This window comes from Miniopterus schreibersii, assembly GCF_964146895.1.
Source record: "Miniopterus schreibersii genome assembly, chromosome: 18".
Lineage (NCBI taxonomy): Eukaryota > Metazoa > Chordata > Mammalia > Chiroptera > Miniopteridae > Miniopterus > Miniopterus schreibersii.
In genome coordinates this window covers 40,256,993-40,282,650 of record NC_138121.1, presented here as the reverse complement: position 1 = coordinate 40,282,650, position 25,658 = coordinate 40,256,993, and the positions used below count along the sequence as shown (strand labels likewise).

Sequence of the window (25,658 nt, the reverse complement as noted above, 5' to 3'; positions counted from 1 at the left end):
GAGCTCCGCCCTTCCGCCCTCGCGGTGGGGGCGGGGCAGCCGGAAGTGCGCTCGCCCGGGTCCGGCGTGTTCGGGGCTCGGGTGGTGCCCGCTCCCGAGCATTCTTTGTTCCGGTCTTCTGGCCGTTCGCCCCGCCCCTCGAGCCCCGCGCCGCCTCCCCCGCCCGGCGCCATGGCCGCTGCGGCCGGGGACGGCGCGGTGAAGCCGCTGCAGTGCGCCATGAAGCTAGCCAACGGGGCCATCGAGCTGGACACCGGCAACCGGCCCCGGGTGAGGCGAGGCGGCGCGAGGCGCGGCGGGGACGGCCCGCACGCGAGGCCGGCTCAGTGGGCGTGGGCGAGGGCGGGGCCGCGGGGTGGGCGCCCGCCGGGACCCCGGCGGCTGCGGGGCGCGGGTGCGGGCTCCTGACCTTGGACAGCTCCCAGGCCGGTCCGCCGGGGTCCGCGTGCGCTCACCTGGTCGGGAGTCGGAGCCGCGCTTCATGAGTAAAGGGGCTGCGTCGGGGTTCGCGAGGCGGCCCGAGGGAGACCCGCAGCCCGCGAGTGTCCCTCTCCGGGCGGACGCTGTCGGTTTGATCCGATTCCCACAGGGTCGGCGTCCGTAGAAGGTGAACCGACTCCTCCGCGCTGTGCGCTCCGGGAGCCTCAGCCTCAGCGGGAGGCCGTGCGCGTCCCGAGAGCCGGTGCGATCCAGGGCGGCCGCCGGGGGAGAAGCCGGCCGCGGGGGGGGGGCCCGCACCGCGCTGCGGGGGGAGGGCTGCGCGGAGGGAGAGGGGTGCGCGGGGGGGAGGGCTGCGCGGGGGGAGAGGGATACGCGGGGGGGAGGGCTGCGCGGGGGGAGAGGGGTGCGCGGGGGGGAGGGCTGCGCGGGGGGAGAGGGCTGCGCGGGGGGAGAGGGGTGCGCGGGGGGGGCGAGAGGGGTGCGCGGGGGGAGAGGGATACGCGGGGGGAGAGGGGTGCGCGGGGGGGAGGGCTGCGCGGGGGGAGAGGGATACGCGGGGGGGAGGGCTGCGCGGGGGGAGAGGGGTGCGCGGGGGGGAGGGCTGCGCGGGGGGAGAGGGATACGCGGGGGGGAGGGCTGCGCGGGGGGAGAGGGGTGCGCGGGGGGGAGGGCTGCGCGGGGGGAGAGGGGTGCGCGGGGGGGCGAGAGGGGTGCGCGGGGGGAGAGGGATACGCGGGGGGCGAGAGGGGTGCGCGGGGGGAGAGGGATACGCGGAGGGGGGGAGGGCTGCGCGAGGGGAGAGGGGTGCGCGCGCCTGGGGCACGTATACCGGCCCCCAATCCGCTGCTGTCCCCAAGTTGTCCCTGTTTCTAGGGAAGCAGGTGTCCCCACAAGTAAGAAATCCTTCCCGAAATACACTTTATTCTAATCTCTGAGGTGTAGACTTAAACATGAGTAATTTGAAAACCGGGATGCAATAAACAAAAAAATCCAACCATGCTGAGTTCCAAACGCCCTGCCCGTGCTCTGTCCAGGTAGCCCCAACAGAATGCTCACGCCCTTGGAACTGGTGATATTCTAGTGTTCTAGAATCCCATGTACCCCGGCAGCGAGCGGGGTTCAGGAAAGGGATTTCCCAGAACCCAAGCCAGAAAATGATTCTAAGGTTTGCAGCATCACTCCCTCCCTCATTAACCTCCCAGGAAAAATAATGTAAAAGCCACTGAATGAACAGCATAGAAAGGAAACTTGTTGCGTAGAGTGGAAAATGACGGCAACTCTCAAAGTTGCTTCCCTTGGCCACTGAGGGAGAATCTCAGTTCCTTCCTGTGCCAGAAAGGCAGTGCGAGAAGGGATGGCTACCCTGCTGGGCATCTTTTCCTTCAAGTCTGGAGAACTGGGATACTATCTGTGTCCCAGGCAGACCAACTAATCAGCTAACCACCTCAGGCTAGATGCTCAGGTGTATCTCAGAGATAAGCAGACACCACTGTTCCTGTGTTTCCCACAAGGGCAGCAGGCAGGCATGATGGAATCCTTTGCCTCTACTGCCTGACCCTGCCATTTCTCTTCCCTGGGCACAGGAGGCATATACGGAATACCTGAGGAGCATCCACTATATCTCCCAGGTGCTGCTGGAAGAAGTGGAAACCACCAAAGGTACAGCTCTCAACCTGACTGCGGCTCCTAGGCTGGTCAGTTTTTGAACACCTAAGCCCTTGGTGTGTTTCAGGCCTGGGGGTGTCCTGTCCTACCCACTTGGTCATTGGGAGAAGGTGAATGGGTGGGCACTCAGTAAGCATGAGCTTTCATTGTGCGACGTGGGAGCGGGAAGGGATGGATGCCTTGAGGGGAGTAGTGGGGTAGGACGTGACCAGGGAGGAGTGAGCTGAGCAAAGGCTTGGGGCAGCATTCCCAGTAGAGGGGTGTACAAAAGTCCTGAGCTGAGAGTGGGTGCTGGGTATGAGGAAAGGCAGGCAGGCTGGAAAGGGTTAAGTGCATAGGGGCAGGCAAGGCTTTGGGTGGAACTGCGGCCATTCTCATGTGAGGGTTAGCTCATGGAGGCTCTGTGCAGAGAGGCCAGCATGAGAGCAGAGCCTCCAGGAGGTTCCCATAGTGAGGACAGCAGTGGTGAGACCTCCTGGAGGTAGAAGGGCTTGGGGATGTTCTTTAAAGGTGGACCTAACCAGATTTGCTAGAGGGGGAGATGGTGAGCTGCTATGGAGGAACCATGAGATGGGGGTACAGGAGCAGACTTGTGAGGGAGGAACATAGCGTTCCACCACGAGCACATTCTACCTGAAGTGTCCAGCAGTCCAGTGCACAAAGGCACCGTGGTCAGGGAGAGGTAGGAGTCACCACAATCGGAGCTGCCCTAGGAAGCAGTGAGTTTAGCAGAACTCTGGCCACTCCAGGATTGAGGACTGGGAGGAGGTTGGTGGTAGTAGCCCCAGGGGGTGTTCCAGAGGAAAGAGACCCTGAGAGGTTGGGGAGCACTTGGAAATAGGGCAGATGTGGAGGGTGAGGGCAATTTTAATTGGAGTGTGTTGAGGGGCTGGCTGTGAAGGGAGCAGGAGGTGGGTCAGGAGCTGGGCTGGTAGTGTCCAGGGGTTTTTGGGTAGCAGCAACTACAGTAAGTACCTGCTGATAAGAGTAATCTACAGAATGGAAGCCCTGGGGAGGTGCCAGGGTGGGTTGAGCACAGCCATAGGCCAGGAAATGGGTGATGAAATTGTCTCTGTGAAATGGCCCATGAATGGTGGCCCACCTGGAGGAGGGGCTGTAGGTACAAGTGAAGTCCTCAGGAGAAAAGGCCCTGTTAGGTAGAGAGAGGGCTCTGATGGTCCACCTGAGACAATGGAACAGTTAGTCAGATGCTGGGCTGGCCAAGCTCAGAGCCCTAGGGCACATGGTCAGAGAAGAGGTGTGGATGGGCTGGCCCAGGAGTCAGAGGTTAGGAGATAGCAAACTTGCCCTTGTTTTTATCTCAGCAAGAATCTGATTGATTAGTGACTGAGGTGATGGTAACCAGTCTTCTTGTCCCTTACTCCCCAGAAGCTGGGGAAACTGTGCCCTTGGATACCTTGAAGATGCTGAAGCTGGCAGAGCAGTGTCTGGAGAGGGCCCAGTTGACAGCTGCCAAGCTTGGTGGGTCTCCAGCAGAAGGTTTTCCTGGAGCATTCCCCCCAAGTCTGGCTCCTCTGGAATGTGGGGCTCTATGCTGACTCATGGCTGTGTGTGTCTTGCAGGGAAAGCATGCTTGAAGCCAGCCATGCCCGTGACTGCTCCTGTCCCCTCACCTGCCAACCGACACCGCCGGGTGTACTCAGACGAAGGGGGGAAGCTCCTCCCGTTTCTGCCACCTGAGATGTTCCAGAGGCTTCAGGTGGTGGAGTCGCAAAGCTCTAAGAAGTAAGATGGGGCAAAATGGAAGGTGGGCTGAGTCTGGGTTTGGAGGCCAGGCAAAGGGAGCTAACCATGGTGAGTTCAGTTAAAATGGGTCCCAGAACGGAAATCTTGCCTCACAGAAACAAGTACAAATTGTCTTTGGAGAAAAGCACCTTCAATTTCCATAAAATAAGTGGCACAAAGTCTAAGATAACCAAACACAAAAAGAATTAAGAAACAGAAGTAATGACAGCAAAATGAAGACCTGTAAAGTCTTCAAATAGAGTTATCATCAGACACAGCTTATAATACAATCATGCTCTCTATATTTAGAAAAATAAAAAGCAAGTATGAAAATACCTACAGGGTACTCTGGCCGGTGTGGCTCAGTTGGTTGGGCATCATGCCATGCACTGAGAGGCTGCAGGTTCAATTCCTGGTCAGGGCACATGCCCAGGTTTTGGGCTTGATCCCTGGTAGGGGGCGTGCAGGAGGCAGCCGATATATGTTTCTCTCTCATTGATGTTTCTGTTTTTCTCTCCCTTTCCCTTCCTCTCTAAATTCAATAAAAACATTTTAAAAAAAAGAAAAAGAAAAGAAAAGAGAAATTACCTGCAGGGAACAAGAAACTAAATCTGACCTAGCAAATAAAAAACCAAGTAGAAATAAAATGAAAAATATAACACCAACATTATTGTTAAAAACTAAGTGGTAATAGTAACAACAAGTTACAGTTGATCCTTGAATAATGGGGATTGGAGGCACTAACACCCATGCCGTTGAAAACCCGAGCTTAACTTAAGTTGGCTTCTGAATACATGATTCCCAACAACAGATTGAAAATACTGTTGACCCTTAAACAACGTGGGCTTGAACTGTGCACCATTTATACAAGCATTTTAAGTAAATTTTTAATTTTAAGTAAAGTGTGCATATAAGTGTACCTGTGCACTTGAGACATGTGTTATTCAATGATCAACTGCATACCCTCCAGTAAACACCGACACGTGAACAAAATGACAAGTATATAACTGTAGCATAGACACAACTAAAGAGAGAATTTGTAAATTGGATAAGAAGGCAAAGGGTAGCCAGAATGACTCACAGAAAGAAAAAAACTCCAGAAAATTTGAAAGATAGAAGGTCTAACAGAAGCTTCCTGGAGTCCTAGAAAAAGGGGAGAAAAAGACAGGAGAGGTGTGTTATTTGAAGACATGGTGGCAATTTTCTAGAACCGATGAAAAAAATCAAGACACAGATACCAGCATCCTAAGTAGGATAAACAAGGATGACCAACTCCTCCAGCCCCACTGCTGCCAGGCCTCGGGCCACCGCTGCTCAGGAGGTTCCAGGCCCTCGTTTCTCCATGTGCAGCTCTGGGGCAGGGCCAGGCACAGGACTTCCATTCTAGGACAGACTTCCTTTCCCTCCCCCACCCATGAAAGCAGGAAGAGGTGGGACGAAGCTTTGCTGTGGGTGGCTGTTGCTGCTATCCAGGAGACATAGTTCTCCCTTTCGTGGGTTGCAAACTATCTTTTTGGCTCACATGGTGCCTTAAGAGTTTCATGTTGTTGCCAAACACACATGACTGAATTGCATCAAAGTCTGATGTCCAGCTTCCAGTGAAAAGTCAGCAGTCCTGGCAACAGGGCACCCACATTTCAGTGGGCTGTGGTCCAGTCCACCCAGACATCGTCTTTCCTTTACACTTCCTACTGGACCCCATCACTACTTCCTCATGTTCTGGTCTCAGGGCTGGGTCAGGAAGGGTCCTCAGGTCACCAGAACATTGCTGAGCTTCCTGGGGCCTGGATAGCAGTTTGTCATCATTTCTAGGGATCTGACACCCCTGGAGGAGGCCTCCCTGCAGAATCAGAAGCTGAAGGCCACTTATGAGGCCAGGATGGCCCGTCTGAACCCCAGTCAGGCCCTGCAGAAGACATCGCTGGTGAGCGGGGTCCCAGGGAGGTTCTGTGTTGCTGGGGGAGGGAAGCAGACCTTACTCCCTCCTCCCCTTCTAGACCCTGTCCCTTCAGCGGCAGATGATGGAGAACCTGGTGATCGCCAAAGCCCGAGAGGAGACTGTATCCTTTCTATCCAGCCATCCTTGGTGTCCAGGGATGAAAATTCAGAATGTGACCTTGAGCTGAGAGAGGAAGTGGAGGGAGTAAAGGTGACAGAGTTGGGGTGTGGGATCAGAATTCTTCCAGCTTTGGGAGAGGCATGTGCTCAGGGAATGGTCTCCCGTCCCTGGCCTTTGCAAAGACAGTCCTGGCCGCCCCCTGCCCAGCACCCATGGACTCCTCTCCATCCTTCAAGTCACCTAGGACTTGCCTTCCCTCCCTAAGTGAGTGCTGGTCCTCCAACTCCCGCCAGGCTGGATGAAGGGCCGAGGTAGCACCCCTGCTCACTGGACCCAGTGTTGGGCTTGGTGCTGGGATGCCCGGGCTCAGCACAGGAGTGCAGAGGCCATCAAATGCGGCCTTGACTCTGACGCCAGCTGCAGAGGAAGATGGAGGAACGCCGGCTGCGGCTCCAGGAGGCCACGAACAGGTGTGTCCCCTTCTGTTGGTCTCGGCCTCAGGGCAGCTGGGAGGACCGGTGGGGCTCACACCCAACAGCCTGAGGCCCTCAGCCTGCACCTTCCTCCCCAGGAGGTTCTGCAGTCAGGCCGCTATCACCCCAGAGGAGCAGGAACAGCGGGACCTCTATGCTGCCATCCTTGAGTATGAGCAAGACCACGTGAGTCCTGCAGGGCAGGGTCCTGGGCCAGGCCACATGCAGTGGCTCAGGAGGGGCGAGGGATCTGTGTTCTCAGGGTTGGGCATTGGTCCTGTGTTGTGGTTCCCGGGGCAGGGGTGTGGGGGTCCCATGGGCCTGATGGCATTGGATCTTCACCCCAGGTAGGGTTTCAATGGTGAGGCCTGGTCTTTTGGGGTGCAGCCCTGGCAGGGGGCAGGGAGGAAGGAGGGGCATCTCTTCATGGGGGTCCCCGTGCTCTGTGGGCCAAGGTCTCCCATCCTGCAGGACTGGCCGAAGCACTGGAGGGCCAAGCTCAAGAGGAACCCTGGGGACCTGTCGCTGGTGACCAGCCTGGTGTCCCACTTGCTCAGGTACCAGGATCCTCAGGTCCCCTTCCTCTCCCTTCTGGCTGGAGGGACTGGAAGGGGAAGAGTGAATGAGGAGGCCTGGAGCCGGTGCTGCCCAGGCCCCCGTCTGGCTGCCCAAGGGCTCTGGCCCCTTTGCCTTGATGGTCTTTCATTGGCCTTTCTCTGCTTTCTCCAAGGGGTGGGTCAGCCCTAATTTGCAACCTTCCCTCTTGAAGAAAGAATACAATAGGAGGTGCTTCTCTGGACAAGGGGATGTGGGGGCAGGGCCAGCTTGCTCAGGCCTCAGGTCAGAGGCCAGCAAGGGGACTGCAGCCCCTCCACCCTGTGGTCTCTCTGGGCTGCTCCCACATGCAGCCTCCACTTGTGCTCGCAGTGTTCCTGACCACCCCATCTCGCAGCTCCTGAAGAAGCTCCAGTGTGCGGTGTACCGGGCGCTGTACCCCGTTGTGAGCAGGGGTGTTGCAACTGCCTCAGCCCCCGGCTGCTGTTCCCTGCCCCCTGACACCGACGGGCTGCTGGCTCCTGGAAGCCGGCGCCTCAGGCCCTCACAGAGTCTCTACTGCATGCTGTCCCCCCCAGAGCCCAGCCCAGCCCCGCATCCCCCTGATGGCCCCCCTGCTCACCCCTCCACACACCCACTCCAGCCCGGGGCCCCCGAAAGAGGGGTGGACAGCAGCCCTAAGGGGCTTTCCTCACCCCTGGCCGGCAAGGACAGCTCCTTCGAGGACCTGGAACAGTTCTTGGCCACTTCTGAGAGGTGGGGCCAGGGCCCTGGGGGGTGGACTGAGCCTCAGACCTCAGGGGTGAAGGAGGAGCCACTGCTGGAGCAGCTGAGGAGCACCGTGAAGGACATACACAGTGCTATCGGTGAGGGCAGCGCTCCACAGGGCAGGCGGGTGGGTGGAGAGCTGCTCTGACTCTGAAGCAGGCCAGCAGCTGGGATATGCTCTGGAGGCGGGGCCTTCTCTGGATAGCGGCCAGGCCAGCCCTGACCTGCAGAGCCCTCCCCTCGGTCCTCCTCTGTAGCCAAACATCCTGCTGAACAGACAGGCGCCCACCCTGCCTCCAGAGCAGCTGGGGCTGGCTGTGGGCCCGGTTTCCCTCAGTCCCTGGCTGTCCTCACTGGGCTGCACGGCAAGACACAGCCTGGTCCATTGCAGTCTTGTGGTTGGGGAATGTCCACCCCAGAGCCTCTGGCAGCCAGGTGGTCCTGGCTGTCTCATCGGGTTGCACTCAGCATCCTTCCAAAACCAAGGACTGTCGGATGTGTGCAGCCTGGTGGTGATGATGGGCCCTTCCCCCAGCTTTTTCCATTTTGCAAATAGTGTGCGGGTTCCCTAAGGGTGGGCCAGTGACTTCCAAGTCCCTCCAAGGAGGAAGGCTTTCAGGGTTTCCTGAGAACCAGCAACTGAAGCCTGATACTCAGGGGCCTTGTTCTCACTGTGGGGCCCACGCTCTCCAAGAGACCTGGGGCAGGTCTCCTCAGGCAGGTCCCTCTCCTCCCTGAGTGGGTTTCCCATCTTGAGCAGGTCTACCTCATCCCCAGGAGGGTACCCTATCTCTCTAGGCCTCAAGTTTCTTGTCCTTGAATATGCTTCTGAAGTTTCTCTGGTTCCTGCAGTTTGGGGTACAAATACTTTGCAGAAAGAGCCTGTTCTCTGCTCTCCTTCCCAGGCCTGCCTCCTTGGCCCTCAGGGGAGCTGGGTATGACCCTGTGAGCACCCAGGGATGAAGGCCCAGACTCCCACTCTAACCCTAGGCTGCATGGACTCAGGAGGGGGTGATGTGAAGGGGAGTGGAGGGGGGGCCCGACAGATCTCCCTCCCCACTGAGCCAGGATGCTGACTGTGGCCCCAGGCACACTGAGGCTGGCTCTGGGAGGGCAGGGAGAAGGTGGTGGGTGGGGGCTCATCTGGGTAATGTCCAGGGGCTGCCAGCTGGCCCACAGCGCCATGTGCCGGCTCTGTCCTGGCAGACAGGCTGCTCTCGCTGACGCTCCTGGCTTTCGAAGGCCTGAGCACGGCCGTGTCCCGGGACTGCTGCCTTTCCTGCCTGGAGGAGCCCTTCTTCTCGCCGCTGTGGCCCCCGCTGCTGGCCCTGTACAGGTGCTGTCTCAGCTCCAGCCCCCGTCCCCCAGTGTCACTGCCCCCTCCATCCTGGGTCACACCTGTGACTGCTTCCCCTAGAGCTTTACTCTGAGGTGCGCTCAGCTGTCCTGGTTTGCCTGCACATCCCCCCTCCTGTGACCTGGGGCATGGCCAGCTCCCCCCACCCTGCCTGTCTCCGGGGCAGGGTCCCTTGGGCAGCTCTGCCTGGCCTTTCTTGGCCCAGGAGTGTGTACCGCCCCCGGGAGGCTGCCCTGAGCAGGAGCATGGAGCTCTACCGGAACACACCCCCGGCAGCCCTCGGCATCCCCTCCAAGCTGCTCCCTCGGGACCCTGAAGCCTCGGAAGCCAGTGCCTACCCCTACTGTGCGGCAGCCCAGGAGCTGAGGCTGCTGGTCCTGGAGAGCTGCCCCCAGAAGAAGCTGGAGTGCATTGGTGAGGAGTGCGTTGGGAGGAGGGCGAGGGGAACACGGTCAGACAAGCCATCGTCCCACCCCAGGGGGTGACCTAGGGCCCCTGTGCCGTGTCTCTTAGCTGCAGGTCCTCCTCTTGCACCTCAAATGGAGTGTGTCCCATGAGATGAATGGTGTGAGAGTGATGTTCACGGGAGGGATCATCCACATGGCGGGTGTGGGGGCAGTGCTGGGGTGCTGGGAGCAGTTCTGGCTTCTGGGCTGCCCTGGGATGGGCTCCCCCTTCCCCTTACCCAAAACCTCACTTTTGTGCTACAGTGCGGGCCCTGCGGATCATCTGTGCCTGTGCTGAGGGCTACTACCGGGCCCAGGAGCCTGCACCCGAGGCTAGACCACAGCTTGGCATGGCTGCCATGTGAGTCCTGGGAGGGCATGGCCTGGGGTGGACACTGGGCACATGAGGGGTTGCCCTTAGATGCCAGGGGAAGAGAGAATCTTCCCACTCTGCCCTGGCCACCAGGGCCACAACCTTGTTTTGTTTTGTTTTTAACCTTCACCTGAGGATTTTTTTCCATGCTTTTCAGAGAGAGTGGAAGGAAGAGAGAGGGAGAAACATAGATGTGAGAGAGACACATCGATTGGTTGCCTCCTGCATGGGGCCAGGCATTGAGCCTGCAACCAAGGCACATGCCCTTGGCCGGAATCAAACCCGGGACCCCTCAGTCCACAGGCCGATGCTCTAACCACTGAGCCAAACCGGCCAGGGCCAGGGCCAGGGCCAGTTTTTTGCCCCCCAGCAGCTGCTCATACAGGAGAGCACAAGGACCCCAGACTCCAGCCCCATGGACGATGCATTCCTGCTCCTCTGGGCAGAGCTTCTTAGGGTCAGGGATCCTCTGGCTAATCTGATGAAACTTAGGGTTGCTCACCCCAGAAGCACATGCTTGGTTCCTCCATTGCACACCTGGGGGAAGCTGCCCTAGCTTAGTGAAGAGCCTGCTTCCTACACTGAGCCCCCAGCCCTGGGCTCCTGCACCGTCCCTGCCCCACCCTCCACAAGTGGGGTAGGGGTCTTTCCCACTTGGGTGCAGCAGCCTAGGGCTCTGTTGCCTGGTCCTGCCTCAGTTTCACCTGGACCTGCCTGTGGCCTGCAGCCTCCTGCCCTGGTGCCCACCTGGAGCTGATGTTCCCAAAGCCCCTGCAGGGGCTCTGCCTCCTGCCACCCTGCCCCTGGGACCAGGGTCATCCTGAAGGCACCTATCATTGCAGCCTGGTGGGTGGGCTGTGGCACCTACCCACACCCTTGAACCTACAGGTGATGGAAAGGTAGAAATCAGAGCTGAATGTGAGGTTGGCAGAGAGGAGCTCCACCCAAGGTGTGGGAGACAGATGCCACCCCCAGCCACCCGAGAGCCAGGGTACTGGGTCTCAGTGCAGGGTCGGGCAGGGGTTCCAGCCTGGCTTCCACGGGTCCCCTTCACTAGTTTGTCATCTGGCTTCCAAGTGAGTCTCTGCAGGTGGCACAGTTCTAGGACTGGAAGTGTCTTCTAGTCTGGCTGCAGCCCTCACTCGCTCCCTCTTTTGGGCATCTGTCCATGTCCCTGCAGCTTTGCAGTGCCCCCATGTCCTGCAGGAGCTCATGGTGTGAGAGGCCTACCCAATCAGACTCAAGCCACAGTCTGCCCCTGTGCTCTCCCCAGGGAGCACTGGTCATGGGGCCCTTGGGTTGGGGTTCTGGGGACCCCTCAGGGCCTCACTCCCCACTCAGCTCACTTAGATGCCTTCTTACAGGGGGTCTGGGGTGCCTGTCATGCTGAGATGAGTGATACCTGATTTTAGGAGTGAGTTGGCTGCCCAGGACCTGGGCCATCCCCTCCATCATCCTGTTCCCCAGACTCGGGCAAGCTTATGAGTTTGAAGCTACCCCTACCTGTCCACAACGGGAGCCTGTTCGGGGATGGCCCGGCTGTTCCTAGGTGCTCTGTGTGGATGGTGCAGAGAGGGCAGCAGCAAACCCAGAACCACTGCAGGGGCTGAGCTGGGCCTTCGGGATTTGGGGATTGAGCAGCCTCAATGGCCCCGGAGCCTCCTGCCAGAGTGCCTCTGTCCAACAGTGGTGCTGACGACCTCCTGCCCATCCTGTCCTTCGTGGTCCTGAGAAGTGGCCTCCCCCAGCTGGTGTCGGAGTGCGCTGCTCTGGAGGAATTCATCCATGAAGGGTAGGAACCCCCAGGCTGGGGAGCCCAGCATGCATCCCAGGTTGGGATCCCCCTGTACACATGGCCCACTATCCCTCTTCCCGGCCCCTTTCTACCACCCCTTGCTCAGCACACTGCCTGTCTGGGGGTGGGGGGGAGCAGTGGGGGCAAGCCCTGGGCAGCATCTGCCTGGGGAGTGGGCTTTCCTCCTTCCCAGCCTCCCTGACGGCCCCCTGTGGGACCTCAGCATCCAGGTGCTGCCCCCCCCCCCCAGGCAGGTGCCCCTGCTAGAGCACCAGGGCTTCCTTGGACCCCCTTCAGTGACAGGTGCTATTTCCACACAGGTATCTGATTGGAGAGGGGGGCTACTGTCTGACGTCACTACAGAGTGCCCTGAGCTATGTGGAGCTGCTGCCCCGAGGCGCCCTGGGCAAGTAGAGGAGAATGTGCTAAGGACTGTGCAGGAGCCACCTATACCAGGGGCTCTGCAGTTTTCACCCACACCCTAACCCTACATCTGCCCCGAGGAGCTGCTCCTAACAGGATGGGGATAAGCTGAACCAGGCCCTTCTCTTTCCTGTTCCAGCCTCCAAGAGGCCTTGTGCAGGGAACTGGAGCTGCAGGCTCCCCTAGGGGGGCACAGGGGCAGAGCAAGGGCGTGGGCCTTCTGTCCTTTGTGACAGTCAGCTCCCTGAGCCAATTTCTTGTTAGAATCAAGAAGAGATCTTGTCAGCCCTCTGCCCCTGGAGGCCTGGGGCCCAGGTGGTTTGAGACTGCAGTTTATTTATTGAGCATTGACCACTCCACTCTCCCCTGGAGGCCCAGGCGTCCCTGAGGGACCCACCTGTGTCTGAGGACTCTGAGCCACATTCCCACCCTTGGCAGTGGGCATCGAACACCCCCTGGCAAGTTCCTACCCTTGCATATCCCCTTCTGGGTGAGTGTGAACCTGAGGGTCAGCACCTGCACTGCCTGCTCTGACTCTACATGCCCCCGGCAGCCACTGGCCTGGCTGAAAATAAAGAGGTCACTGATGTCTCACTCCGTGTAGCTTGCTTGCTTGCTTCCCACTCACTGGCTGGGCAGAGGCCAAGGCAGGACAGCCACACCCTCTACTGACCAGCAAGAGCCAGACTCCCAGAGACCACCGAGGTCCACCACACCAGGCCTGCCCCCCAGGCCCTCTCCGTAGGAGTGGGATAGCCCTGGGGTGGCCCCCTAGGACAGGATGTTATGCAGGGCCTAGTGAGTTGGTAGGGTTGGAGGTCATACCTGGGTAGAACTTGAGCCCAGAGAACTCAGCCTGAGGCTCTCAGGAGTTGGTTTTGTACTCCAGATGGTGAACACACATAGACACCCTGAGCGGTGGTACCTGTGACTCCGGGAGAGCAGGGAGCAGGTGGCTGGACCACAGCCATGGGCAGCACCTGCCAGGGACAGAGGGACCCCCCCCCCCAGCAACCTGGATGGCCACAGAGGTGGGTAACATGGGCCCAACCACAGCGGTGCTGGTCCTGGGAGCAGTGCTCAGGTTCTTGGGGAAAGGCTCTTACAACACAGCAACAGTTGGCATTTATTGGGCCACACAGTGTTCCAGGCCTTCTGCAGGTTTGCCCCTCACAAGGCCCCACGAGGTTAACCGCCTCAAGGGGAGGTGAAGCAGCCCACATCTCATGGTGAGGGACCTGGGTTTGAGCACAGCAGGCCAACTTTGGAGGCCATTGGGCACCCGGGGCCGCTGTCCTCCTTAGGATTCTTTGTGGGCTGGAGTCACCTGCCCACTAACGCCGCAGAAAGGGACAGGCCAGCACCCACCCACTTACCCTGCCAATAAGGTGGAGGGTCCCGCCCCGGAGCCAGCTCCCAGCCTCTGCTCCCGCTTCCTCCGCGGGCGGGCGCTCCAGAGGGCCTGGCCTGCGAACGGCCCGGCCGCGCGGACCCGGTGCCCGCCTCGGCGGGACCTGCCGCTGGGCTGCACCCCTGGGAGTGCCCGCCCCGCCTGCAGCGCCCGGCAGGGGGATCGGCCGTGAACCGCACCGGTGCTGGGCGGACGGGCGGGCGCGCAGGGGCCGGACCGCGGCGGGACTCGGGCCCTCACCGGCGACAGGCCCCGCCCCGCCGTTAGCGGAGCCGCGGTGCGGGATTCAAGTCCCGCCCCGAGCGTCACGGCCGAGGCCGGGGCGGAGCCGGCTCCCGGCGGAAGGGCCCGGCTGGTAGAGGCCCGAACTGAGCGGTGGGCGCTTGGGGACCGCCGGGGCCGCCTGCCGGGCTCACGGAAGGAGAGGTCCTCTTTCGGGCGGGCGGGTCTCCAGGAGGGGGTGCTGTAAGTTCCTGGCGAGGACGGGTCACCAGGCTGCCGCGGGACCTGTGGCTGCCGGGTGGGGCCCCGGGCGCTCAGCTGGCCGGAGGCATCGCTAGTCCCTCGGGCGCGGCCCCGCCCGCCGGCATGGGCAGCAGCTCGCTGTCCGAGGACTACCGCCTGTGCCTGGAGCGCGAGCTGCGGCGCGGCCGCGCGGGCGTGTGCGGGGACCCGTCCCTGCGCGCGGTGCTCTGGCAGATCCTGGTCGAAGACTTCGACCTGCACGGAGCCCTGCAGGACGACGCCCTGGCGCTGCTCACCGACGGGCTCTGGGGCCGCGCGGACCTGGCCCCCGCGCTGCGCGGCCTGGCCCGCGCCTTCGAGCTGCTGGAGCTGGCCGCCGTGCACCTCTACCTGCTGCCCTGGAGGAAGGAGTTCACCACCATCAGGGTAGGGCGTCGGCCGAGGGGGTCTTCCTTGACCAGGCGTCGGGGATGAGGGATTTCAGGTGTCCTTAGCCCGGCGGCCTCGGCACAGAGCACGCTGAGGGGTCCTGCGTGTGGAGGCAGCTCTGGGTCAGGTCCCCGTGGGCACTCCCAGCGCTAAGAATATGGGGTGGGTGGAGGCCACCCCCGCCGAGGGTGCCTGCCTCCTGGGGGGTTCCTGCCCCTTAAAGCTTCCCTCACTGCCCTCCTCAAAGTGGCCTTGAGGCCCCAGTTGCCGTAAAAATCTTAGGACAGGCACATGGGAGGGCCTTGAGTTTCCATGGTCACCCTAATTCCCCCAGGATGTGGGCTGATCCCATTTATAGAGAATGAAGCCAGGTTGGTGTACCCCTATGAAGCAGGCAGGGCCGGGGGGGGGGGGGGGGGCAGGCTAGACAGAATCTAGTTCACCCATTGGCCCAGGTATGGAGGTGGTTTTCAGGGCTGGCCTGGCCCCTATAGGTGAGCTGTCCGCCAGCTGGAGGGGGCAGGCCGCCTGTGCTTAATTTGGAAGAGTAGGGAGGTGATGATGTCACTGGACACGTGGGCGAGCTGCCTCTGCTGTTGCCATAGCAGCAGTGGCCTTTCTGGGGAGGTGAGCTCTGCAGCCCACTGCTTACAGAGGAAACAAGCTGGTCCAAGGTTCTAGGACTTTTATTCATCCATTCAGAGGGCAAGGGGTGGAGGGTGGGGCTCATTCAGGGTCAGCCCCATGGGGGGCTGGAAGCCAAAAACAGGCCTACCCTTGAGGTGCTCCTGGGCTTTGGTGTTGGGCAGACCTGGATGAGGTCTGGTTCTGCCTCCTCTTAGCTGTGTGACTTTGGGCAAGTTCCCTAATCTCTCTGAACTCATTTCCCAAATGGACTCAAGAAGAGTCCAGTTTAAGGTCCATTTGTTGTGAGGGAAAGGCAGAGCCCCCAGTACTATGGTTGCATGCAGTGGAGCTGTCAGAGCTGACAGGGAGGTACCGTCATGAGCTGTGAGCAGAGAGTCGTGGGATTTTAGAGCAGGGAGAGACACATGGTCACCATCCTAACAAGTCTTCTAGCTGCCCACACAACTTTGCAGTCCGTAAAGCACTTACCATCTGTAACCCAGAGGCAGTGAGATTTCTCATTGTAGGAGCTCTTCTGTTGTGACTTGGAGCCAGGAGAACGTATGCGTTTCTTAGTTTCTTAAACTGTGATGATGGGGGCTGCCTCAGGGGGTGGTGCCCTGAGTGTCAGCACAGCCAGGCACTGCCATCTGGAGTGAGGGTGGTGGTCCCTGAAGCTGGCCAAGGGCAAGTATGGAGGCTGGGCTGCTGCTGATTGGGCCCCTCCTTCACAGATGTTCTCAGGAGGCTATGTGCACGTGCTGAAGGGTGCACTGTCGGAGGACCTCCTCATCCAGAGCTTCCAGAAGATGGGCTACATGCCCAGGGACAACCACTGCCTCATGGTGACCGCCCCGCCTCCCACCTGCCAGCTGGTGCAGGTGGCCCTGGGCTGCTTTGCCCTGCGGCTGGAGTGTGAGATTCTGAGTGAGGTGCTGGCACAGCTGGGCACAAGTGTGTTGCCAGCTGAGGAGCTACTGCAGGCGCGTCGAGCCAGCGGAGACGTGGCCTCCTGTGTGGCGTGGCTACAGCAGCGGCTGGCCCAGGAAGAGGAGCCACCACCCCTGCCCCCCCGGGGCTCCCCAGCTGTGTTCCAGGCCCAGCTGGACCTGTACCAGGACCTGCAAGAGGATGAGGGCTCAGAAGAGGCCAGCCTATATGGAGGGCCCTCCCCAGGCCCAGGCTCACCCTCCTTGGAGCCCGCCTACCGGCCTCTGCTCTGGGAGCAGAGTGCCAAACTGTGGGGTGCTGGGAGTGAGGCCTGGGAGCCCCTGGAGGAGACTGAGGTGTTGCAGCAAGCCAGCAGTCTGCCCTACGTGGCCTTGGAGGAAGAACTGGAGCCCAAGGCCTTCTCCTTCCTTTCCCTGCGCCGAGAGCTGCTGAGTCGGCCTGGGGACCTGGCTGCTTCCAAAGCCCCCAGTAGCCCTGGGCAAGCCAGCCCTCAGCGCGTGCACAGGCCCATCCCCGAGTCCCCCGCCTACCAGGCTCACAGCTGCCTGGCCCCCGGTGCCCTGCCCACCCTCTGCTGCGACACGTGTCACCAGCTGCACACTGCCCACTGTGCTGCCCTACCAGCCTGCCGTCTGGGTCATGAGCTGCGCACGCTGTTTGGGGACACCCAGCGGCGCTTGTGGCTGCAGCATACAGAGGTGGATACCCTGCTCTACGACAGCCCCGGGGCGCGGTCTTAGGCCCAGGCAGGCCCCTGGTCAAGGGCTTCTCAGTGTTTCCGCGGTGCTGTTTTGGCCCTTGTCCCTTCTCAGGCCTAGGCCACTGCTGCCCTGGACAGAGGAAGAGTCCCGGGCTCAGTGAGAGGGCGTGGAGAGCCCAGGCTCCACAGGCAGGCGTGGGGCCTTCCCTTCCATGCAAAGTTCCTGTCTCATCCAGCCACCTCTCCCTTGACTTCAGACCCATGCCCAAACGTGCAGGGTGGGTTTAGCCTGTGTCCATGTCAAGGCACCTAAGCCTGTCCCCATGGACCCCCACCCTCCTCTTTTATCTCCCCCTCCCCACTGTAGGGGCCCAGTGGTCAGCCTGGAGCCCTCAATCTGCTCCCTGCAGGTTGTGATTTGGGACATGTTGCCTCTTTCCAAGTGTCTGGGGTACTCCCCACACAGAAGTGTCCAGAGGGACCTGGAGACGGCACTATGAGCCTGAGTTCTGCTAGGCCCAGTCTGAGGGCTCTGCCAGATGCATGGCTGACCTGGCTGTGGAGACCTGGACCCTTGCCATGGGTGTCACAGGCCAACACTGAGTACTGGCTGGACGCTGGTCCCAAATGTCCCAGTCCAGCTGTGCAGGGAAGCTGGGTCCATGGATGGAGGAGAAATTATTTGATCTTAAACAAGAGAGAGCAGGTGCCTGAGCTCTGGAGAACAGGCAGCAGAAGGCAGGTGCTGAGGGAGCCTGGACTGGCTTTGCATCCACTTACGGGCACCAGCACCCAGGCTTCCCATGAAGCTCACCCCAGGTCCAATGGTAAAAATCTGGCCGAGCTACAAACAGCTGCTCCTGAGGCAGACTCCAAGGCCAAGGTGGGCAGGTGCAGCCCCTTTTCCAAGTCCTGGGAACCGCTAGCTCCCAGGCCTGGAGGGTGGTCTGCCTGCCACAGCCTTTGGCTGTGCAACCTCTCCTCGCCAGCACCCCACCTCCCTCCTTCCTGGCACTGGTCCTGTCATAGGACAGGATGTCAAGTACATTAAAGACACGGAACCACCTGCATCTGTCAGGAAAGCTTTCATCTCTGAGTTCCTGCAGCACCAATCCCAACAGGGCTCTTCCTCTGGGGTCTCAGAGTGGTCATGGCCCAGACCCCAGTAAACCACATCCAATCCCTCCTTCCTACAGAGTCCCACCACAGCTTCTCCCTGCCCTGGGCAGGCCTGGGTGACCGAGAGGACACAGCAACCATGAGAGGCCTGCACACCCCAAGCTGCAATATCCACTGAGATGGGCCCAGTGGGCGCTTCCTGAGTTTCTAGGAGCCAAGTGGGCAGGACCCGCATGGCCACCAGAGGGCGCCATCACAGCATAGGTGGGGACAGCCTCAGGGCGCACCCACCCGCATCACCCCATATCTACACCCTGCTGTTCTGGGGCAGTGGTAGGTGGAGGCGGCAGGAATCCGTGCAGTCAGCCGAAGCAGCTGGTGAGTCTTAGCCAAGGGTCAAGATGGATCTCAGGAGCCTGTCAGCCTGGCTGGCAGGGGCCTCAGGCAGTCAGGGCCTGCAGCGCTTGCTGTGGCTCTCAGACGCGGCTGGGGCGGCCCGCTTGTTGCGGTGGTGGGGGAAGGTGGGCATGAGCTCCGGCTCACAGGCTGCGGGGAGGGGGCCGTCAGCATTGGGTTGGGGCCTAAGCCAGGCCTCTGGGGCCACCCCACACCTCCCTCCACTCCCCTGCTATGACCTGCAGACAGTGTGTGTGGCCAGAGTGTCCAGCTGCTGCCTACACAGGGCCAACACACCACCTGGATAGGCCTAGGCTGGGAGTCCCCCACACCACACATCACGGGCTAGGGCCTTGAGGAGCTCTGTGAAGCTGTCCCAACATTCCCACCCTGGAGATAAAGGCCACTAGCCAAGAGTTCCACAGACCATGCTTGAGGGGTCTTGGGGACTCACGCAGGGGCTTCTCCTTGAAGTACGAGCTCTCCAGGCAGTCCCCAGCCGTCGCCCTGCAGGACAGTCTGCCTTCAACATGACCCTGAGGCCCATCTCCCTCACACCCTACCCGACTTGCCAGCCCCTGGTTCCAATTTCCCAAGGGTGGGTGGGAAGAAGGGGTCTGGGGCTCAGAAACTGATGGGAACCTCAGAGTGGGCTCCTTGACCTGAGTGGACAAGACCACAAGACTGGGCACTTGGCCTGCTGTGCATGTGTCTGGGGAGTGGCCACCTTGGTGGCAGCACGGCCTGTGTTCTGAGAAACCCTCTTTAGAGGGCTCAGGTTGAAAGTGTCATCCTGCCTGTGGGTCAGCACCTTTTCTTCGGGTCGTACATGAAGAGCAGGTTCAGTAGACGCAAGCCGGCCTCTGAGAGCCACGGGAACCTGTGCTTCAGGTTGTTGTAAGGCTGCTTCCTCAGGCTGTACTGGCTGACCAGTGGCAGCTTGGAGAAGCCCTGTGGGAGGCGGGAGCTAGAGCTGCAGGGGCAGGCCCGGCGCAGGTGGGTGAGGCTGGAGGCTGGATACTTACTGGCCAGATGTTCTCACTGGGTGTCCCCAGCAGCTGTACGATCAGGTCAACCTGGTGGATCTCAGATGTGCCGGGGAGAAGGGGCTTGTGGGCCAACAGCTCAGCCAGGACACAGCCCATGGCCCTGCAGAGCAGAGGGCCTCACCTCACCACCTGTAACTGCTGCTCTGACGTGACCCTTGGAGAGCAAGCCCTGCCCTAGGTCTCCCGTGGGCCGGGGTCAGAGGACAGGAGTGCAGATCCAGAGGAAGTCACATGGAGCGGCCACATGACTGAGTCCCTGCAGGTCTCTCTGGGTGACCAGGAGGGCAGGGCTGCCTTCTGTGGACTTCAGCGCCAGGGGCCCATGAGTACGATGTTCTTACACTTCCTTTTGGGACCCAGGCTTAGGCCCACCTCCCTGGGAGCTAGGACAAAGATGCCAGCCCTGTCCCCCTTACCACATGTCAATGCTGGTGGTCTGTGTGGTGGTTCCCAGCAGCAGTTCAGGGGCTCGGTACCTGCAAACGGAAGCACCTACCTCACATCTGGCAGTCCCTGGGCTTCCAACAGGGCATAGTGAATCTGTGCGTCCCACCCACTGGCACCAGCCTTCCTGGGAGCCCAAGATGGCCTGGACAGCAGGAGTGCTGTCGCTGCCTGGACTGCCCCTTCCTGTGAAGCTCTGCCCATGTGAGCAGCATCACAGTAATACCTGCCATCATCACAGACAACATTGGGTCCTCAGCTGGGCCTACTGTGAGCCCATTTTATGGATGGGGCTGAGTGATACATGGCAGGTGGCACCTGATTCCTGTTCTCCCCTTAACCATGACCTTGACCTGCCTTGGAAATATACTGAGCAATTACAGTAAGCCACGTGGACCACCCCACCCTTCAGGTAGGGTAGCAACCTCCCCTTCTTGAGACAGGTCAGAGCCAGGCTGGGTGTCCTGCTGCCAGGAAGCTGCCCCAGACTCAGCCTCCCCGAGGGTGTGCAGCTCAAATACCTGCAGTGACACCCCAACACTTCCCTCCACCAGGCACGCCTGGTCCCGAGGGACTCACCACAGAGTGACCACCTTGGGTGTCATTGGTTTCACTGGGATGCCATAGGCCCGGGCCAGGCCAAAATCCGCTGTGACAGAGACAGACAGACAAGAGGGAGGATGTGTCACCCAGCAAGGGGCCAGCTCTTAGCTTTCACAGTGTTTGTAAGGACAGATCTGCCCACTCCCACCCCAGCAAGGTGGCACACATAGAGACACCTACCTCAGAGCCAGCACCTATACCTACCTGTCTTCACACAGCCCTTATCAGTCATGAGCAAGTTGGAAACCTTCAGGTCCCTGAGATAGAAAGGGAATATCAGGGGTAGTCTTGCTGTCACCATCACCGTGACACTCAGAACCCTTTCCCACACATCTCCTCCTGTTTGAACTTTTTAAAAAAAGGAGGGCAGGCAGTGTAAGGCATGTGGCAGCTGGGACCCCAGAGCTCTCAGTACCTTTCTGAGGAAGTAGCAGAGCCAAGCCTCAAGCCCACGTCTAACTTCCAGTCTTGCCTGAGCTCCCCACCCAGGGCAACACAAACCCCCAGGGCACAGTCCTGCTCTGAGCTCAGAAGGTCCCTCTCTATCCCCACCATCCAAGTCTCTGCCCTTCTTGGCCTGTGTCACAAGACTCCAGGCAGGCTCTCCACTGCAGGACTTCTCAGAGCCTTGACTACAACCATACCACCAGCTCCCCAGAGTGGAAGACAGGTATTATTTGGTCCTGGGCCTTTCCTCAGGAGCATCAGGAGAACCTCTACTGCACTGAAGCTGTGTCTGCTCCTGCTCCTCTCCTGGACCCTGGGCAATGATGCACTGGAAGCAAGGGGTCAGTACTGGTGGTGACCCTTCCCCATGTCAAGAACCAGCACAAATGCCCAAGGCTGTACCCTCTTCCAGGCTGATGCCATCCCAGCACCCTGAGGCCCTGCCCCCATCCAGACCCAGCACCTCTGGTCCTCCACAGCCCCCACCTGTGGATGATGAAGTTCTGGTGTAGATACTGGAGGCCCCGGAGCACCTGCAGCACAATGCACTTGACCTGTGAAGAGGACCCAGTCAGTCAGGGCAAGCCCTGTTTGGCACAAATGTACTGGACAAGAGCCCATGATGTTCCTGTCAGGGCCCAGCCTCGCACCTGGGCCTCAGAGAAGGGCGTTGGCATATTCTCCAGAAGGCTGGCCAGGTCTTGCTCACAGTAACCCATCACCAGAAAGATGCTGGAAAGAAAGGGGAGACACATGCCCTTCATACCGCCTCACCAGTGGGGGCTGGGCAGGGTGGAGGGCCAGACTGCTCACCTCTCCAAGTGGTTCCCCACAACTACCTCCTTCAGCTCCACAATATTTGGATGGCGAAGGCGGAGGAGCAGTGTGATCTCACGAAGGCTGCTGATGGGGACCCCTGCAAATGGACACGCCCCAGCAAGCCCACCCCTGCAGACAGATCCCTGCACCCAGACACCTTAGCAAGCCCCCTACTATGCCCACATCAGCCCTCAGGGACCCCACCATGCACTGTCAGGGCCCTGCCTGGTAACTCAGGGAGAATCCAGGCTGTGCCAACAAGCACCTGAGACCCTCCTTCCTTCCTGCATCAAATGCAAGGCAGCAGCTCTGCACTGACGAGAACTGGCTCACAGTGAGCTTGGCAGAGCCCTGCCCACACCAGCCAAGGAGGTGCCGGGTGGTGAGCAGGGTGCATGGAGCACATGGGGGCTGCCTGCTAGGTCTTGGGAGAGGAAGGCCCTGTGGGGCATGAGAGCTGAGAAAGTAGATGAGGGAGACAGAGAAGGGCTGCAGCCTAGACAGTGGGAGTGACAAGCCGAAGCCCTCAGAGACCAGCCCGCATCAACCACCACAAAGACTCTCTTGGGAGGGCAGCCACACGCTCAGTATGGTCCAGTCCTAAGGGAGCCTCAGTCAACCTGTACCTTTCTGCCCCTTCCCACTTTGAGCTGGAAGTGATCCAGCACCCCCACCCTGCTCACCATCCTTCTCCTTGTCCATCCGTACTTTCTTCAGGGCAACAATCTCGTCGGTCTGGGTGTCCCGAGCCCGATCTGGGATGCAAACTCATCTGTGATGGAATCCAACCTGCTCCCCAACTGCACACCCTTGTGCCACACAGGGCTTCTTCCTGACATCTGGGGTTCCCTTTTTCTTCTTTGACAACCAGGTGCCCAGTGACACTTGGTCCTTACCCTGTGCAACCCAACACCTGTGGCCCCACTAGACACACGCTCCTGGGGAGTCCTTGTTTGCCCTGGGTACAGGGTGCCTAGTTATAACAAGCTTCCTCTAAGTTTCCCTTCGAGTTAGTATGCAGATCACTACTTGGTGTTCTGTTGTTACTATGTTCTAGCACCAAATCAGGTACTTTATCTAAAAAAAAAAAAAAAGAACACTTATTTTGCACAAAGATGGCTCCCCAAAACATTGTGCTGATTTGTGAAACTTCCAAATACTTAGCAGGGGGATGCACACCAATGTTGCAGCTGCTGCAAGCTACAGCTCTGGCTGCTTTTGGGAGTTTTGCACTTTACTGCTGAAACAGTTATGGCCACTCACAGTTACACACTAGAAATCTTATGGTTATTCAGACAGGTAATCACTTGTACAGGCTTTTGCCCTGGCACCTTCCAGCCCTAACACAGCTACTGTGGGCCTTTCCTAAGCTCCTGGCCTCCCATCTCAACCACTCACAAACGATGCCGTAGGTGCCTTCCCCAATGCGGTTCAGCTTCTCAAACTCCTTCACGCTCCGGCACCGTCCCAGCTGAAAGAGATGCTGGAAGTGAGGATTTGGCAGCTAATGGAACAACTGAAGATGGATATTTCAGTTTGTACCACTTATGTCTCACTCACCAAACAGAAAGGTAACCATGCACTTGGGCTTTTCAGATGAGAAAAGGGGGATGATGATACTGGGCCAGACACTTTCAATGATAGCCTAACCACGCCCTTTCAATCCCATGGCCCAGATGTACACTGTCTAAAAAACTAACCACCAGCTAACTGTGGTTAAAAATGAAAGTTCACTTCCTAACCTGCACTAGCTACATGTGAAGTGTTCAATGGCCCCTGTGGCTCACGGTGACCATACTGGATGATTCAGAAAAGAGAAGTTTCTTCATCATCATAGAAAGTCTACTGAGCAGCACTGGTCTAAATTATGCTCTGCAGATGGCAAAAGCTTCAAGATGAAATATCTACCAAACAGAGCAGAAATGTTTCTGTGGCAGAGACGAACTGTCCCTACCATGCAGACAATACTTCTTCCCTTGAGCTATGAAACACTGCCCAATGGCACGCGGCCACACAGTTTGTGGCCATTTTCCCCAGCCGCCCTGGGAGCTAGGTATTACCATGTGAGTAAATTCTGGCCAACAAGAGACAATCTGAGTGCTTGGCCCACCCTGTGGAAAATAGCTGCCTCTCTGGAAGGTTAGGGGAGAGACAAGTTAAGTCCTGTAGGTAAGCCACTCTATTTTGGGGTCTCTCTGTCCTAGGAGAGAGCTTGTATCCTAATACACTTTCATAATGTGGTACATTCACAGGTAGACTTCTCCTTGAGGCTAAGGTTATAAATGAATTCTAAAGCCCCTCTCTGGCCTCTGTCTCTATTCTCTTACTAACCCCTGCCATCCAACTCATTGCTTTCTAACACCTAGGGAGCCAAGTGGCCAGGACTGAAAAAGCCCTTCAGGATCTCACCTCACCCTCCCTTTCCCATCTAATTCCCCTTCTCACATTCTCTTCTCTGGGACTTTGCTCCTGCCACTGCCTAAGTCTGGCCTCCTAATTTCTCAGTGTCCAAATTCAAGTAGCACTTCACGGCCCAGCGAAATGCCACCCCTTCCACAATTTCTTCCTGGCCCCAAATAATTCTTTCTCTGAAATGCCGGCAGTTTTGTCTTGAAGCACCTACTAGTATTGTGCACTTTGCACTGTCCTCGTCGGGGTCCCCTCTGAGACAGGGTGCGGAGCACTCGGTGCACCGGGCAGCTACGCGCCGGCACCCGGGGCGTGCTGAGTGGTACCGCCGGCTGGCGCCCGCTCCGCCAGTCTGCTCATGATGCTTCCTGGACACGGCCTGGCCTTTCAGAGCACCGCCAGGCAGTTAAAACACAATCCAGGCGCCAGGGTTCAGACCTGGCCCTGCACGAGCTGCCGACCTCGGTAAACTCATTCAGCGCCCCTGACCTTCACCTTCCCCGTCTCTACAAAGGGGCAGTAACGGGCCGAGGCCGCGCACGGGGCAAGGCACAGGTGGAAGCGGCGGGTCTCGGCGGCCCGGCCCGGCCCGGCCCCCTCAGCGCGCAGGGGGCGACCTCGCCCCAAAGCTTCCCGCGCGGGCGCTCCTCCGACACGAGGTGTTTCTGGGTCTGCAAAGCCAGCCCCGGGCGCAAAAACCTAAGAAACGCCCGTGGGGAAGCCTGGAGCCCGCCCTTCCCGAGGAGGCCCGCGCCCGCCGCCAGGAAGCCCGGGGCCGGCGCCCCGTCCGCGCCGGAGCCCTCGGCGCTCAGCACGACAGAGGGCCCGGGCCCTTGCGGGCCGCCCTGCCGCCGGCGAAGGCGGAGCTCCTCGAGCGACCCGCATCGCACCCTGTGTTCCGGAGGCACCGTGAAGAAGCCGTCCTTACGGATACACTTCAGACGGATCTGCTCCGACTCCGGCTCCGCGTCCCCCATGCCGAGTAGGGCATCCGCTTCCCGGGTGCGCAGGCGCAGACAGGATTCGTCAGCGCAGGCGCGTTGCCTCCTTCCGGGGCGTTCCGTCTTTGGCAACGGTTACCAAGGGATCTGAGGGCCTCCGAGGAACCCCGAGGACCTCCGAAGACTTCCGAGGGCCTCCGAGGGCCTCCGAGGGCCTCCGAGGGCCTCCGAGGACCTCAGCTCCTCCGTCGCTCTCCGACTCCGAGGTTCGCCGGGTGTTTCTGTTTTAAACACCGCCCCAGGCCGGGCGGGGGCGCTGAGTGGCGGCCGCCGCAGGGGGAGGGCCGCGGGCCCGGCTCGGGGCTCGGAGCTCGGGAGGGCGCCTGGCCCCCGGAGGGACGGCTTGGGCAGGCCTGCGGGGGAGAAACGGGCCGCACCGGGCGGCGGCGGACCGGGGGCCCGGACGCGTGTGCGCTGAGCACCTCGGCCGGGCCCTGCTGCGCCTGGGGGCTCACAGCGGGGCTGGGGGGCGGGGGGCGGGGGCGGGCCGGGGGCCTCCGGACGGGGGCGGGGGCCGGGGGCGAGCCGGGGGCCTCCGGCCGGGGGCGGGGCCGGGGGCGGGCCGGGGGCCTCCGGGCGGGGCTGCGCCTCGGTGCTGAAGTGCAGTCGGCGTCAGGCTCGGACGCTGCAGTCCATCAAGTTAATGCGTGGAAGTCACTAGTTCCTGTGAAAACTCGTCGTTGGTTC

At 59.9% G+C, this 25,658-nt stretch overlaps 3 protein-coding genes across 11 annotated transcripts; 2 read left to right on the top strand and 1 right to left on the bottom strand.

Annotated features, from left to right (window-relative positions):
* The first annotated feature begins 35 nt into the window (after positions 1-35).
* Positions 36-12,698, top strand: VPS9D1 (VPS9 domain containing 1). Of its 3 annotated transcripts, none has more exons than XM_081119392.1 (15): positions 36-270; positions 2,025-2,100; positions 3,496-3,588; positions 3,690-3,852; positions 5,665-5,776; positions 5,850-5,912; positions 6,329-6,381; positions 6,483-6,570; positions 6,856-6,941; positions 7,312-7,805; positions 8,914-9,043; positions 9,270-9,478; positions 9,775-9,871; positions 11,571-11,675; positions 11,999-12,698. In XM_081119392.1, exons 1-15 carry the CDS (start codon positions 172-174, stop codon positions 12,090-12,092), a joined length of 1,962 nt encoding a protein of 653 aa, XP_080975518.1. In that variant the 5' UTR covers positions 36-171; the 3' UTR covers positions 12,093-12,698. The 3 variants fall into 3 exon arrangements, with proteins under 3 accessions (XP_080975518.1, XP_080975519.1, XP_080975520.1); XM_081119393.1 differs by having other exon boundaries at positions 151-270; positions 3,499-3,588; XM_081119394.1 differs by lacking the exon at positions 36-270 and adding an exon at positions 345-607.
* Positions 12,699-13,839: 1,141 nt separating this feature from the next.
* On the top strand, positions 13,840-17,772 carry SPATA2L (spermatogenesis associated 2 like). Its single transcript, XM_081119403.1, has 2 exons — positions 13,840-14,403; positions 15,768-17,772. The coding sequence occupies exons 1-2, from the start codon at positions 14,101-14,103 to the stop codon at positions 16,722-16,724; spliced, it is 1,260 nt and encodes a 419-aa protein (XP_080975529.1). The 5' UTR covers positions 13,840-14,100; the 3' UTR covers positions 16,725-17,772.
* On the bottom strand, positions 15,078-25,407 carry CDK10 (cyclin dependent kinase 10). 7 transcript variants are annotated; one of them, XM_081119409.1, is made up of 13 exons: positions 24,899-25,407; positions 22,960-23,032; positions 22,245-22,316; positions 21,556-21,658; positions 21,393-21,474; positions 21,229-21,296; positions 20,500-20,552; positions 20,272-20,341; positions 19,665-19,724; positions 19,225-19,348; positions 19,011-19,150; positions 18,654-18,706; positions 15,078-18,349 (listed from the first exon to the last, which is right to left on the bottom strand). In XM_081119409.1, exons 3-13 carry the CDS (start codon positions 22,261-22,263, stop codon positions 18,252-18,254), a joined length of 870 nt encoding a protein of 289 aa, XP_080975535.1. In that variant the 5' UTR covers positions 22,264-22,316; positions 22,960-23,032; positions 24,899-25,407; the 3' UTR covers positions 15,078-18,251. The 7 variants fall into 7 exon arrangements, with proteins under 7 accessions (XP_080975535.1, XP_080975531.1, XP_080975533.1 ...); XM_081119405.1 differs by having other exon boundaries at positions 24,861-25,316; XM_081119407.1 differs by having other exon boundaries at positions 17,757-18,349; positions 19,029-19,150; positions 24,861-25,317.
* Between the last annotated feature and the right edge of the window lie 251 nt (positions 25,408-25,658).